The sequence below is a fragment of the Strix aluco genome, chromosome 2, assembly GCF_031877795.1.
Source record: "Strix aluco isolate bStrAlu1 chromosome 2, bStrAlu1.hap1, whole genome shotgun sequence".
Classification (NCBI taxonomy): domain Eukaryota; kingdom Metazoa; phylum Chordata; class Aves; order Strigiformes; family Strigidae; genus Strix; species Strix aluco.
The window spans coordinates 93,055,431-93,069,119 of NC_133932.1; the positions used below are offsets into that span (position 1 = coordinate 93,055,431).

The window sequence follows — 13,689 nt, forward strand, 5'->3', positions numbered from 1 at the left end:
CGAACTATAATGGGACTAACTGAAGACAAGTTTTTTTCAGCAGCTGAGCTTTTCCATAGGGTTCTAACTTTCAAGAAGGCACATGATATCAGACTTCCAACTAATGAATGAAATTATGGACAAGGCAATCTGATGAAGCATTCGGACCTGAATGCCAGACATAAGTTTAATAGGAATCAGGTCTTAAAAGATTTTATTTAACCTTATAAGTTTGATGCTAATAGGCTTCGTAGCTGTGCATTAGCTATCTGCAAGACATTTAGCTTCATACTGGATGACATTCTGATTTAAACTACACAGTTATATGATCAAGAAAGGGCTACATGGCATCTCATGGGAGAATAAAAATGAGGTGAAGATGTTCTAGTGGAATTTTGAAGTAATTTGAACTAAGGTCACTGGTACTGGGTCTTTCATCAGTGATTTAGAAGCAAATATAAAACCACTCTGGGTAAGAAGAAATGTATTGAAGTGGAAACCAGACAGATTTAAGTGGGAAATAAAGCACTGATCTTATTAATGATAGTGAAAGAATAGTGATATAGAAAAATACCAAGGATAACACTGGATTCAGAGATCTCTTGATGTTTCCAAGTCAAGAAGATTTGAAAGATATATTTTAGTCAAATACAAATTACTACGATATACCTAAGAAGAATCCATAATAAATTGTAGTATTGGTTAAAAAAAAATCCATACTTCACTGTTCATGTATCTTCATTGAAATAATATATATAATCACATATATACACACACACAAAATATTTTAAAATTAATGTAATTTTAAAATATGTAGAAAGTGCAAGTATTTGCACTGTGAAGTACTTGAGAGTAGTTATTCTAATTTCTAATTACCATGGCTTTAAAAATCAAACTGTTAATCACATTACTGAAGCAATCAGCCTAGAAATTCCATATGGCGAAAATATCTAACAGCAAATCTAGACGTTCCTGGGTTCCTAAGAGAAACTTAGAAGACAATCTTAAAAATATTTCAAAAAATTAGTTTGCCCTAATTCTGGGAGATGTCAAGCTGAGTTTTGTTTAGTGTTTGTTCTCCACATCAATGTAATATGCTATTTCAGGTATTATATACAGAATTTTAAAAGATCATGAAATTCAACTCATTGTAACAAGGTAAAAAAAAAAATTTTTAGCTTTTTTAAAAAGCAGCTTATATTAAACATTCCCTAGAGTTGTACATTCAAAAGACTCAAGAACTGCACAATGTAGAAAAGGATTTACAGAAATATCTTCAAAAGTGATTTAAGAGAAGTAGTTGTGTAAAAAGTAATGAGGTACTCATTGAACAATTAACTACCAAACAGAACAAACTAGTTTGGCTAGCTGGTCTTCTGCTTAGAAATCAGAACGTTGTCTGTCTGGCTTACATTCTTGTTCAGCCTGTAAAATAATCCCTCTTTCGATCTTCGCTTCAAAATACAATATAAACTTTGAAAATGTTTAACACAGAGTTTTGATTAATTATAAGGCCATTTTTTGACATCAAATAGATAATAAACACTGTTTAGAAAATATTCCATTTTATGAACAGCTGTTCTGCAATGTTTATAGTCTCTACAGATTTGATTTTTTTGTAGCAGTAATTTACCTCTTGTGAAATCTGTATTACTTGTTCCTTCTGATGTTGCAGATCTTTTACAAGCAACGAGTTTTGCTTTTCTAGCTGCAGTAACCTCCTTGCCAAGTGAACACTGTGCCAATAAAAAGCAAGCTCAAGTTGAATTTTTTCCAAAATATGCAAAAGAAATTTTCACATTTATATTTCAGAACTTGATTGCTTTAATTTTTCACCAATGCTTAAATACTAATACATATAAACTACATACTGAAACATGCAGAATGGTCAAAGCTAAAAAAACAATGAAAAGATTACAAAATTTAACAGCCCTGAGATAGCATTCCCACAGTTATGCCATTGTAATATTTTTTTACAAAGTAATTACCTATATAATTTGTACAATACTACAAAATTGCAGTAATCATGTCAAAATGTTTCAACTAAGTATTTACTTTTTAGCAACTTTAGGGAATCACTGTAATTGGCTTCTCCTTAAATCATTTTTTAAAAAATGCACATTAATATACATTTTGTAGTGGAACGCTGAAAGATGTAGTATTTTATCATTTTTAAAACAGAGGCAAAATTGTTTTGTCTGACAATTAATATGCTAAATAATTAAATGTTATTGCCACTTTTTTAAAAAAAAAAATACCTCTTACACAGATCCACAAATTAACTTAGAAGAAAAAGGATTATTGACTGACTTAAACACTCTACTTAAAAAATTAGATCCTCAACCTCTTGTTTCATGTCCAAAGTCAGAAAAGTTTATCATCACTTCATCAGCATAGTTCCACAGGCAGCAATGGGAAGATTCGATATGCAATTGTAGAGCCTACTTCCAGACATCTAACCTAGTCTTTCAAGCTGTTATTAATCATTTAGTCCTATTCAATACAGTCTGTAGAGCCTGACTATATTCCACTAAAATGGACTCTTGGATGGTGAATTGAAATGTACTCCAAACTCCATTGACTGTATTGAGGAACTGACATCACCTACCTGGACTTGTGCAAAGCATTTGACACTGTCCCTCATGACACGCTTGTCTTTAAACTGGAGAGACTTGAATTTGAAGAATGGCCCACTCAGTGGATAAGGAATTGGTTGGATGGTCGCACTCAAAAAGCTGTGGTCAATGGTTCGATGTCCAAGTGGAGACCAGTGACGAGTGGTGTACATCAGGGGTTGGTATTGGGACCAGTGCTGTTTAACATCTTTGTTGGTGACATGGACAGTGGGACTGAGTGCACCTTCAGCAAGCTTGCCGATGACACCAAGCTGTGTGGTGGGGTTGACACACTGGAGGGAAGGGATGTGCCATCCAGAGGGACCTTAACAAGCTTAAGAGGTAGGCCTGTCCAAACCTCACAAATTTCAATAAGGCCAAGTGCAAGATCCTGAACATGGGTTGGGGCAATCCCATACACAAATACAGGCTGGGCGATGAGTGGATTGAGAGCAGCCCTGTGGAGAAGGACTTGGGAGTAGTAGTGGATGGAAAACTGAATATGAACCAGCAACATGCACTTGAGGCCCAGAAAGCCAACCGTATCTTGGGCTGCATCAAGAGAAGTGTGGCCAGCAGGTCAAGGGAGGTGATTCTCCCCCTCTACTCTGCTCTATTGAGTCCCCACCTGGAGTACTGTGTCCAGCTCTGGGGTGCCCAGCCTAACGAGGACATGGACCTGTTGGAGCGAGTCCAGAGGAGGGCCACAAAGATGACCAGGGGTTGGAGCACCTCCCTTATGAGGACAGGCTGAGAGAGTTGGAGTTGTTCAGTCTAGAGAAGGGAAGGCTCCAGAGAGACCTTATAGCAGTCTTCCAGTACTTAAAGGGGGCCTACAGGAAAGATGGAGAGGAACTCTTTATCAGGGAGTGTAGCGATAGGACAAGGGGTAATGGTTCTAAACTGAAAGAGGATAGGTTTAGATCAGATGTAAGGAAGAAATCCTTTACTGTGAGGGTGGTGAGACACTGGAACAGGTTGCCCAGAGAAGTTGTGGATGCCCCCTCCCTGGAAGTGTTCAAGGCCAGATTGGATGGGGCTTTGAGCAACCTGGTCTAGTGGAAGGTGTCCCTGCCTGTGGCAGGGGGGTTGGAACTAGGTGATCTTTAAGGTCCCTTCCAACCCAGACCATTATATGATTCTATCATTCTATGATTAGAACTATATTGGTTATAATGGAAGGTTAGATGCCAAGTCTCTGTGTTAAACCTATGATTACATATCTAAATCTACATATCTTGTAATGAATCCTACCATCTTTGTAGCATTCAGCAGCTTGGTGGCTTATTATCAAAATTCTATCTGGAGAATTTATCACTGTACCTCTCTGTGCTTAGGTACTCTAGTCACCAATCTATTTCACAACATGACATGGGAAATTCAGAGCTCTAAAGACGAGGAAAATATACAGAGTTAATACCACTTTTCAGTGTGCCTTAACCACTGAAGTAATGGCTCTCCACAACAAGCTATCCTTCGAGTCAAATGTGTGCCATTTTTCAGAAACTTGTATATTGAAGAAAAGGAGAAGTCACTCCAGTTCAGATCTTAGATTCTCAATGCATATCTGAATAAACTTCCATAAACTGAATACGTAAGACTGTTAGTCTCCAAATAAAGAATAGCAAAGTGTTATCCAGTTCTTGACCATGATGCTGAATCTATAAGAACGTAAGTTATCTAAAGCAGACCAACAGGGAGATTATACTTACCCTTAAGCTGAGGCTTAGAGTGTGTAAAGCTAGAATAGTGTATAAACTTTCTCTGAAAATTTGACAAGTCATAACCTCCACCTTCTCCTCAGTAAAAGGGAATACACTTTCAGATTTGGCAGAAGTCTTAATATTCTTCAGCTGTGTTATGAGAGGAATTACCTGAAATCCTCAATAGCATTCACTAATAGGTTGGTTCTCTCAGTTCCTCCTACAAGGAGCATTAGACTGTGTAAACAATAACTGAGAAAAGAGAAATTAATTCTCCAAACTAATTATTTGGTTTTTTTATTTAGGAGACAGGAGATGTGCGTTAAGATCCCATCTAGTACTGAAGAGAAATAAAACGACTGCTCTGACTAGTTAGGGATCTTATACATTAGCTAGTAGAGTGCAAGGGGAAACCTGAATACCTTCCCATGGCAACTTTGGGAATATAGCCCATCGTAATTTTCCCAGCTACAACTACTCAGTGAAATTGACTTGAATTTGCAAGTATTTAAGTACGTCTTTCAAGTATGCTTGTCAATATGTTTTTTGACTAGTTTACATTTAAAGCAAAGGGACAAAGGGACTGATCTGCAAAGACATCTTATTCTGGAAAACTATGATTCCAACTATACTAGAAAATTATGCTGTGCTCAAGAATGTGATAATTTTTTGTTAGCAAGCCACTGAAGTGTTCCTGGTAGTATTCTGGCATTTACTCATTAACACTCTCCCAAACAGTTCCCAGGCATAATTGAAGAGTTAGCGTGGGCAAGCAGTCATTGCCAATATGTAGTTCACAGGCAGCTAACCTACAGTGAGAGTTTAGTTTTATGGAAGTGGGCTACTACATGACATTTGGTCTTGATACTTCAGAATGTTCCCAGGCATGTTTAATTTACTCTACGGGTGCATGGTGCCTACATCCAAAGTAATGAAATAGTTGTTTCTGGCAAGTAGGCAAAGAGGTGTAGATCCCACAAGGCACTATGCTTGAACAGGTGATTTTGTACAAAGTTTCAGAGACTGAAGTGCATGCTGTGAACTTGTAAGAATTCTTCATTTAGGATCCGATATGTATGGAATTAAAGAGCAGGTAGTGGACTCCATAAAGATTCACATTTATAATAGATTCTCTTTCCTCAGGCAATCCCAGAGAGCAGAAAACTTATCTGTGTTTTTTTAATGGCTCTAAACACAGAAGTTGGTCTTACAGAGACTGTGCTTTAAAGCTTAAGGAGCCATAGGCATCATACACATTTTCTGCATGGCAGTTTTCCTTGAATCAGAACAGCAGCAGGTAAACCATACAAACTTTTATGGTTTTTTTGATCTTCTTAATTTTAAAAGATAAAGAAAGTCTATGAAGTCTTCAACACCATTATGAAGGATTAAATCAGCTTTATCTTCCAATGCCTTTTGGAACAAACGAAGAATATATGAGGCATTCTGATAGAGCCACTTTTAAGCTCAGAAAGTGTCTTCCAAGCACATCCAAAATCCTGGCTTACCAATCATCAGATTCATCATTCAAACGTGATTTAGCATAATTCTTTTATACATAAATAATCTAAACTGAATGTAATAAGGTGGGAAAAAAGAAGGATCTAAACTGAAACTCAGAAAAGTTCCCAAACTATTGACAGAGGAGGAAGGAACTGAAGTTTTAGGAAAGGATTCTATGGAACTCTCAGTAGGTTCCTAAACCAGACATACAACAGGGTTATGGAGCTTTTTGCCCTTCCCTCTTTTTTTTACTTCTTGAATTTTATGCAATATAAAAAGAAATCTTACAAGGAAAGAATCTTAAGAGGCTTAAAAACATCAAAGAGCAAATTAAGCCTTTCCAAAGTTAAGTACTACATAAAATCTTTATGATTTTTGTCAGTGATATGTCAGTGCACAACAGGTCTAATCTGACTGACAATCTTATCCACAACACTTACTTGAAAAACAAATATGAAGGACAGAAGAAACAGTACATGGCCCATAAATCTTTCTTGCAAACATGAACAGACCATCATTTGCCCTTAATTATCATCAGTAACTTTTGATGTTAAATATTCTTTGTCATGGAGAAGGTGGGGGTTAAGAGGACAAAAACAACTAAAGAAACTAATACTTATAGTAAAAATCAGCTATACATGACAAAAACTGCACTTACAGTTCCTGAATGCTAGAAATGTACACTGTGAAGCTATGGTACACATTCATCCTGCCTTTATACCCCTCTTCGTGTGTCCACCATGATGGTGGAGTTTCTCATTTTAGTAGAAGATAGCATGGTCAAAGCCTACCACTAACACAAATTATGCAGTCAACTTTCCTGCATTTGAGCACATGGTAGGGATACCCCAAGTGCAAGGAATGTGTATAATCCTGGGAGAACCACTATCCTAACTGTGGTGACCTCTGTCAGGCTGGAGACAGGATTCTTGTCAAAAAAAAAAAATCACTCTGACCTAATATTGTGAAGGATGTGCAATCTCTATCCATAGGGAAAAATCAAAACTTATCTGGACAAGCTCTTGAACAATTGGATTTGCTCTGAGCATGGTGTTGAACTCTTCTGACCTCCAGGTGTTCCTTCCAACCTAAATCATCCCACTATTCCATGATTCTAATCGTAGGTTATATTTTCTTTTTATACTAGCTATACATATTTTCAACAACAGCAAAACTTTTCTGTGGGCACAGTTTAAAAATATTATAAATAAATCTACATTCTCTATACTTGTAGCTTGTAGCCTTTATGCTCACAATGAGCCAATCAAATGTCACTATTATTTCTTAAAGATAGTGCATAACATAAATTTATTATTTAAAAATGACTGTGATCAGAAGGTATGTTATTCAGCCTACACATCATTTTTATCTATTGATCAAACGGTATCAGAGCAAACTGAAGAAATATAACTGGAATGAGCTCCTGTATTTGTAAAGATGAAATAGTGATGCTCTGAAACCTTGGCCTTTTTAATTTCCCAACAGATTTTTTTTGTTACAATTATATACAATCATTTCTAGGGTATTCAAAACTTATTTCCTATTATATAAATGTAAACAATGTAACTAGTCTGTTTTTACAGCTGTTTAGTTTTATACAGTTAAAATTAATTTTTCTGAAAGACAATGCAAAAAGATCTTAAAATGACCTAGAAAAATACATATATGCTCATTTATATGCATCAACCACATTAACAGGTCCTAGTCTTCATTCTGTTCCTGTATACTTAAGTAATTAAAAAACCTCTCTTTATGTTAATCAAACTGGCTGGATTCTAAGACAAAACATAATGCACATATACCTTCATTTACTTTGTCCTGAACAAGTAAGTTCAGGAGGCACTTTTTTACCTTTGCTTTAGTCGTCTTTTGGCTGTTGTAGGAACATTAGCACCATACCCATATGAGAAGAGAACCCTTTCAGCTTCAACTTCATTTTCCACTGCAAAAAATTGCAGAAAGGTACTGTTGAAGAACATAATTACACTGCAAGAACTTACAAACTTCTAAGCAATTCTATTTATAACTATACACACACACAAACTTCTAGAAGCTAGATTTTCAGTTGGTGTAACCTTCTGGACTTAAGTAGAACAACTTTGTTCACAATTAGAATAATACAGTGCCATACACTAATTTCTCACAACACTGGCAGGCTTTTTACTTTTTATTTTTCTGTTTTCTGATTAACATAAGACTTACGCAAAAGGAAAGTAAAGGAAAAGAGTATAGTGTCACTATAGTCACAATATACACACTAATAGTATAATTCAGCAGTAGAAGGTTAGGTTGCTTTGGGTTTTTTTTCTAAATAATTAATTTTCTGTGCACACATGAGGAAGTAAAAGATGATAAAATTAGGGAGTGCTTAAGCTGACTGGACAGAAACAAATCCATGAGACCAGAAGGGACACATCTGAGGTTGCTGAGGGAGCCGATGTCAATGTGAGGCTGTTCATTATAATTTCTGAAAGGCTGTGGTGATCAGAAATTTCTGATAACCTGAGGAAAACAAATGCCATACCCATCTTCAGAACAGGTCAAGAAGGAGATTTGTATGTTTATGCAAAGTAAAAATATTCAAAATAATCTCTGCCTCCACAGATGACTGATTTCTGAAAATGTGCTTCTAAGGATTTAAAACACATTGGAATTGCTTTGAAAAGAAATCCCAATAGCAGCAAGATTAAAACGTGTACAGATTTTTATATTTTAGCTTGTATAATTCAGGTTTCCTCTGTCCTGTAAGATAAAGTGGACCAGAAAAAAAAAAAAAAGGAAAAAAAGAAGTGTGTGTGTGGGAGGTAGGCAGGGGCAGAGAGAGTGGGACAGTTGTGAGAGAAGGAGGGAGCACAAGTGAACACCAGCCCAGGCACCACACAACAGTTTTGATGAACCAACTAGTTGGGAACAGGAGAAACCAATTTAGGAAATTACGTGACAGTCCTATCTGACTCATGTTTCCTAATCCTCAAGTGCCTCAAAATCAGAAATACCTTCTCCCCTCAATAACTTGCACAACACTATAGCTTCTTTCCTCACTTGTCTAATACCCTTTTAATTCTATTTTAAACAAGTACTCTTCAAACACATTTAGAAAAAGAAAAGCCTCTTGTAGAGCACTTGTAAGTCACATACCTAGTTACATGAAAAACAATACAGAAATTCCAGTAAGTATGACAGAAAAAGTTTATTGATGTGGCAGTACAAAGGCACAAGAACTTCAGATTTTCAAGACTTAGTTATGATTGGGAATTCTCCAGTGCCTTAAATATATCTGGTTCAGAAAAACATAAAAAATAATCTGTCATAGTCTTTTTTGGTTACAAATTCAGTGTTGTATGTCTTAGGGAAGTGTCAGTAGTATCCTGCCATATAAATTCGTATCTGTCAGTAGTGTCCATGTAAGTGTCAGATCGTGAAATCAAATGCAAAAAAAATTTGGAAATAATTTGGAAATGTTGCAGATATGAAGCTGAAGTAATGTTCTATATCAGTGTGTGCTTCTCTTATCTTAGTTTATGTCCTTCCAGGCTCTTCACCTGACTTTGTGGTGTAAAATACACATTTTATGTTAGGAGACACTTATTAATGACAGTTTTTTACACCACTTGGCAAAAAGAAGTGCCATTGTGAGGATACATATAGGTCCAATCTTTTTCTTAAAAAGATACTAACCAATGGAAGCAAAAAAAAAAAAAAAAACACCCAAAAAACCCCAAACTAGTCTACAACAGAAATACCCCAAAGTGAAGATTTTATCCTGAAAAGGAAGAATAGACAAATGCCAAGAAAGTTTACTGTTACTCATGTGGAAGCCACTCAGATGTTGTAAGGAGTGGCTACATAAATTCTTGATAGTTTCCTGAATAGACTGTTTCATGTTATTTCAATACTAATAAAGCAACGCATAATGAGGGAATAACAGTCACAATTCAGTGATCTCTTCCACATGCATGTTCTCCAAAGGAAAAAATAAAAAGCTTATTATGAGTATATGACAAAAGCCACCTCACATGTGCAAATACACAGTTTCTTAAGTCCAGAGACTCCAACCCCCACCAGCACCCCCAGTATTGTAAAATAGCAGAGGCTTCATAACTCAAGAAGAAAAAAAAATTGCATGGTACTGAAATATAAAGAAGTGAGCACAGGACTGAAGAGTAAAATCTTATTCTCACTGAAGTCTATAGAAAATTCTAATTGTCTTCCACACAATACTTCTGCCTAAATCATATTCTTTGAAAGATAGACTGGAGTATTTCCAGAACACACTGAATTTGAAAAATAATTATATTTCCTTTCTTTCAATTAATTTTCTACCTATTTTTCTACCAGTTATTTATGACATGTAAATACCAGGACATAATTTGAGACACCAGAGGAAGTATGTCTGTGTTCTCCTTCAAAGTATTTTTAAAAAAGAAATACATTTATTTCTTTTGATTTTCCTCAGAAGTTCACCTTGGTGCTGGAATTCAGTCTTAATTGGTATTAATCCTAACTTTCAATATCAAATAGTAAGAAAAAACAATGTTAGTTATTAAATAGAGCATATATTGAAATAATATTGAACTCCCTTTTTTCTCCAACAAAATAAGAAAATAATTATATTTTAACAGTCCATTTGGAAACTTTAAGTCATATCTGTATCACAGAATATAAATTGTAATTAAAATACACATGTAAGAAGTTAAGAATGATTTAGTTCTGTAAAAACCTTTGGTGCCATCCCAAGTTGCATAAGAAAATGTAAATCAGTGTAAACAAAGAACAGCATTCTGAACTCTATCTTCTCCTTGGAAAAAACGAGGGTAAGGTCCAAAAAATTCTGTATTAACACAAATACTCCTTAGGCAAGTTTATATATATACACTTCAAAAAAACATGTTACTGACTAAAACATAAGCATGTATATAGCAAACATGCTCATGGTCAGACTGGAACCTTTGGGTAGTCATGCCATTCTAACAAGTACAAGCTGCAGTGTATAAAATTAATAAAGTATACAGTCTAATTAATAAAGATACTCAGATATCCCAGTAATACATACTTTTTTCTACACTATTGTTTATATATAAAGCTTATGCAATGATCTTCTAGCTCGAAAACATTATTTATAAATTGTGATTACTTTTTTGAGTAGCAAAGAAAGAGAAAAGGACAAGAAGATATATGAATTAGTTTGAAATCTTAAAGTGTCCTACTCTGTTTACACACAGGCTAAAAGACTTCAAGATTAGAGTGGTACTTTCAAATTAGAAATTACTTGCCTTGTGGATTCATTTAGGCTGAGAACCAAATTAATATAGATTTCACGGAAATTTTGCTGTGTTTGAGAACAGATATCACTATTTTTGCCAACCAGAGACAAAAATTTTCAAGAGTAATAAGGCCTGAATTTAGTCCAGGGTTTAGTACTTGGAACAGACTGATCTGGCACAAGCAACTAGTTAATGACTAATTATTATTAATTCAACACAAGGAAGAGCTTTTTTCCTCCCCCCCTCAATTCATTCAAAAATTCACATTAATCACTGTTCTGTATTATGAAACCTATAATTGTCTGTCAACAAAGAGGTTCCCTGGTATTCAAAATATACTTTAAAAATAGGAGAATCCTAAAAAACACATCTAATTATAATGGATAATTAGAATATGGAGAAGAGAAATGAGATAAAAAGAAACACTGAGATGATTTTTTAACATCCATATGTCTAAGTTCATGTTTATTTGATACATATTTACAAATACATTTAAAAATCTGTCATTACTATTTTCATATTACTGCATCTTAATTGTCAGGCATAAGGAGGGAGAATGACAGACACTGTAATACTTTCCAAGTGCCACGAGCAACAAGACATCTTATCATAATGCCAGAAACACCTACAGATACAACATAATTAGTGACAGAACTTACTTTCTGCTGTCTGCAATATTATCTCATCAAGCTCTTTTTCAAGTTTTTCGTAAGTATCTAGCCTTGCTTGAAACTCAGAATTCTGTGTTTGAAGTTCAATAATGCGTGTTTCACTAGAAGACTGAAGACTATAAAATTCCTTAGTAAGCACCTGTGAGAATGAATAATGGAAAGATCAGGGATTCAGCAGTACAGCTATTTATGAAAGAGACAAAATATAATACATGTAAAATGCTTAGCAGTATGATGCTAAATATTTGATGTAACTTTTGCACAGAAAAGATTAAAATACTTTAAAAAGCAGTTATTTTTTCAACTATATTATCTTGCACAGATTACACTCTCAGGTCATATCACTTATGCCTATCTCCTAAGGCCTTAGTAATTCTAAGAATCTCTCTTTGAAAAAGCTACAAGAATTTTAAAGGAGAGTTAGGAAAAGCAAAGTAACAGCTAAAAATTTAATACACAGCAGTCAAAACAGTGTAAATGCATTTATTTTTGTTGCTTTAAATGGATTCAGATTTCAGTTATCAATTTAAAAAAGGAAGGTTCCTTTACAGAGTGGCAAATGGACAAATACCAAAATCTGGTATTTAAAATATACCAGTTTCTTATTATTTACTTATTACTGAATGGTAATATGCCATTAACGTTCAGGACTAAAGTAAATACTTAATCCACTAAGCTTAAACAAAAAAGCACATATTCAAGAGTAAAAGTTATGAAGGTCTATATCTGATACAGTGCTTGAAAACAGAAAACAACATAAATATTATAAAATCAACTGGAATAAGAAAATCCTTGGTGAGTAAAGTAGTAATCTACAAACTTCGCACAGAAAATCCAACCAAAACACGTAAAGTAATAACCAAGTAGTGCTGCAGCTAAGTTGACTATTAACTTCCCAAATAAAAATCCCAAACATTCAAGATGACAATTGAATATAGATCTAAAGATACAGAAATATATGAATAGTATATACAGAAGTGATACCAGATTCACTGTCAAAACCACAAAAGACTGCACAATGCTTAGAGAAACAAGCCACTCGAACATAAAATGACTGGTCTACTGTCACAGAATAAACATATAGGTTAAACTTTGGCAACATATAAATATTCTGTTTTCTAGTTTTAGCATGCATAAGAGAAACTATGCTGAAATGCAAATAAAAACAACAGTTGGTTCACAAAGCAGCTGTAGCTGAGCTGCAAGATACTAGTGACTACACTATTCACTAAGATCAATATCCTATAAGAAGGGTAAGAAAAAACCCTTAGTACATTGATACTATATATAAGAAAGGAAATTAAAAAAACTAAGAATTCAGTCAAAAGGAACAGAAGTAAAAGCTTCAGACATCAAATATTTCTGCAAGAACGTTTCTTAATGAAAGCATACTGGTTTCAAATTGTCTCTCTACAGAGAAAAGGAAGTGCCAAAACTGTTAGCAGAATTGAATGGCAAATATTCAAGATGTTATCAGATCAAATAAATATCCACAAAGAAAATGGAAATATAACTCAAATTTTACTATCTTCTCAAAGTTTAGACATGTCGGTGCAACTAAAAATCTGTTTAGTACCCTCAAAGTCTAGTGAAACTGGTACTCCCAGTGCTTGTGACCACAACTAACCTCATCAGCTAGGATCTGAAACAATACAGACAAACAAGAAATTACATTTTACCTAAAACTCTCTAATTCTGTTTCCACTTTACAGTTCCTTTTCATAAACACCCTAGGCAGGTTCAGCACCAGAAATGCGGGGACTTGAAGAACAGCATACTTCTCCAACAATGAAGGCTGTCATAGCTGGCATTTGGAAAAAAGTTTTTTATTCTGTCCTGTCCAGCTTGTATCCTGACATTTGTTTTAGACATACACTGCCAATCTGATTTAAATCTCACAAACTGGACTCAGTGATACAATTTTGGGACTAACTTTGCACAGGTGAAGAAATTT

The 13,689-nt window shown here is 34.8% G+C and overlaps 1 protein-coding gene across 2 annotated transcripts in view; it reads right to left on the reverse strand.

Moving 5' to 3' along the window:
• Positions 1-13,689, reverse strand: part of PIBF1 (progesterone immunomodulatory binding factor 1) — a 120,669-nt gene that overhangs the window by 35,441 nt on the left and 71,539 nt on the right. For both annotated transcript variants that reach the window (XM_074815532.1, XM_074815533.1), the window contains exons 12-14: positions 11,724-11,874; positions 7,652-7,742; positions 1,613-1,715 (exon numbers count right to left, since the gene is read on the reverse strand). In XM_074815532.1, coding sequence (XP_074671633.1) covers positions 1,613-1,715; positions 7,652-7,742; positions 11,724-11,874 — 345 coding nt within the window. The remainder of the gene's footprint in view (positions 1-1,612; positions 1,716-7,651; positions 7,743-11,723; positions 11,875-13,689) is intronic.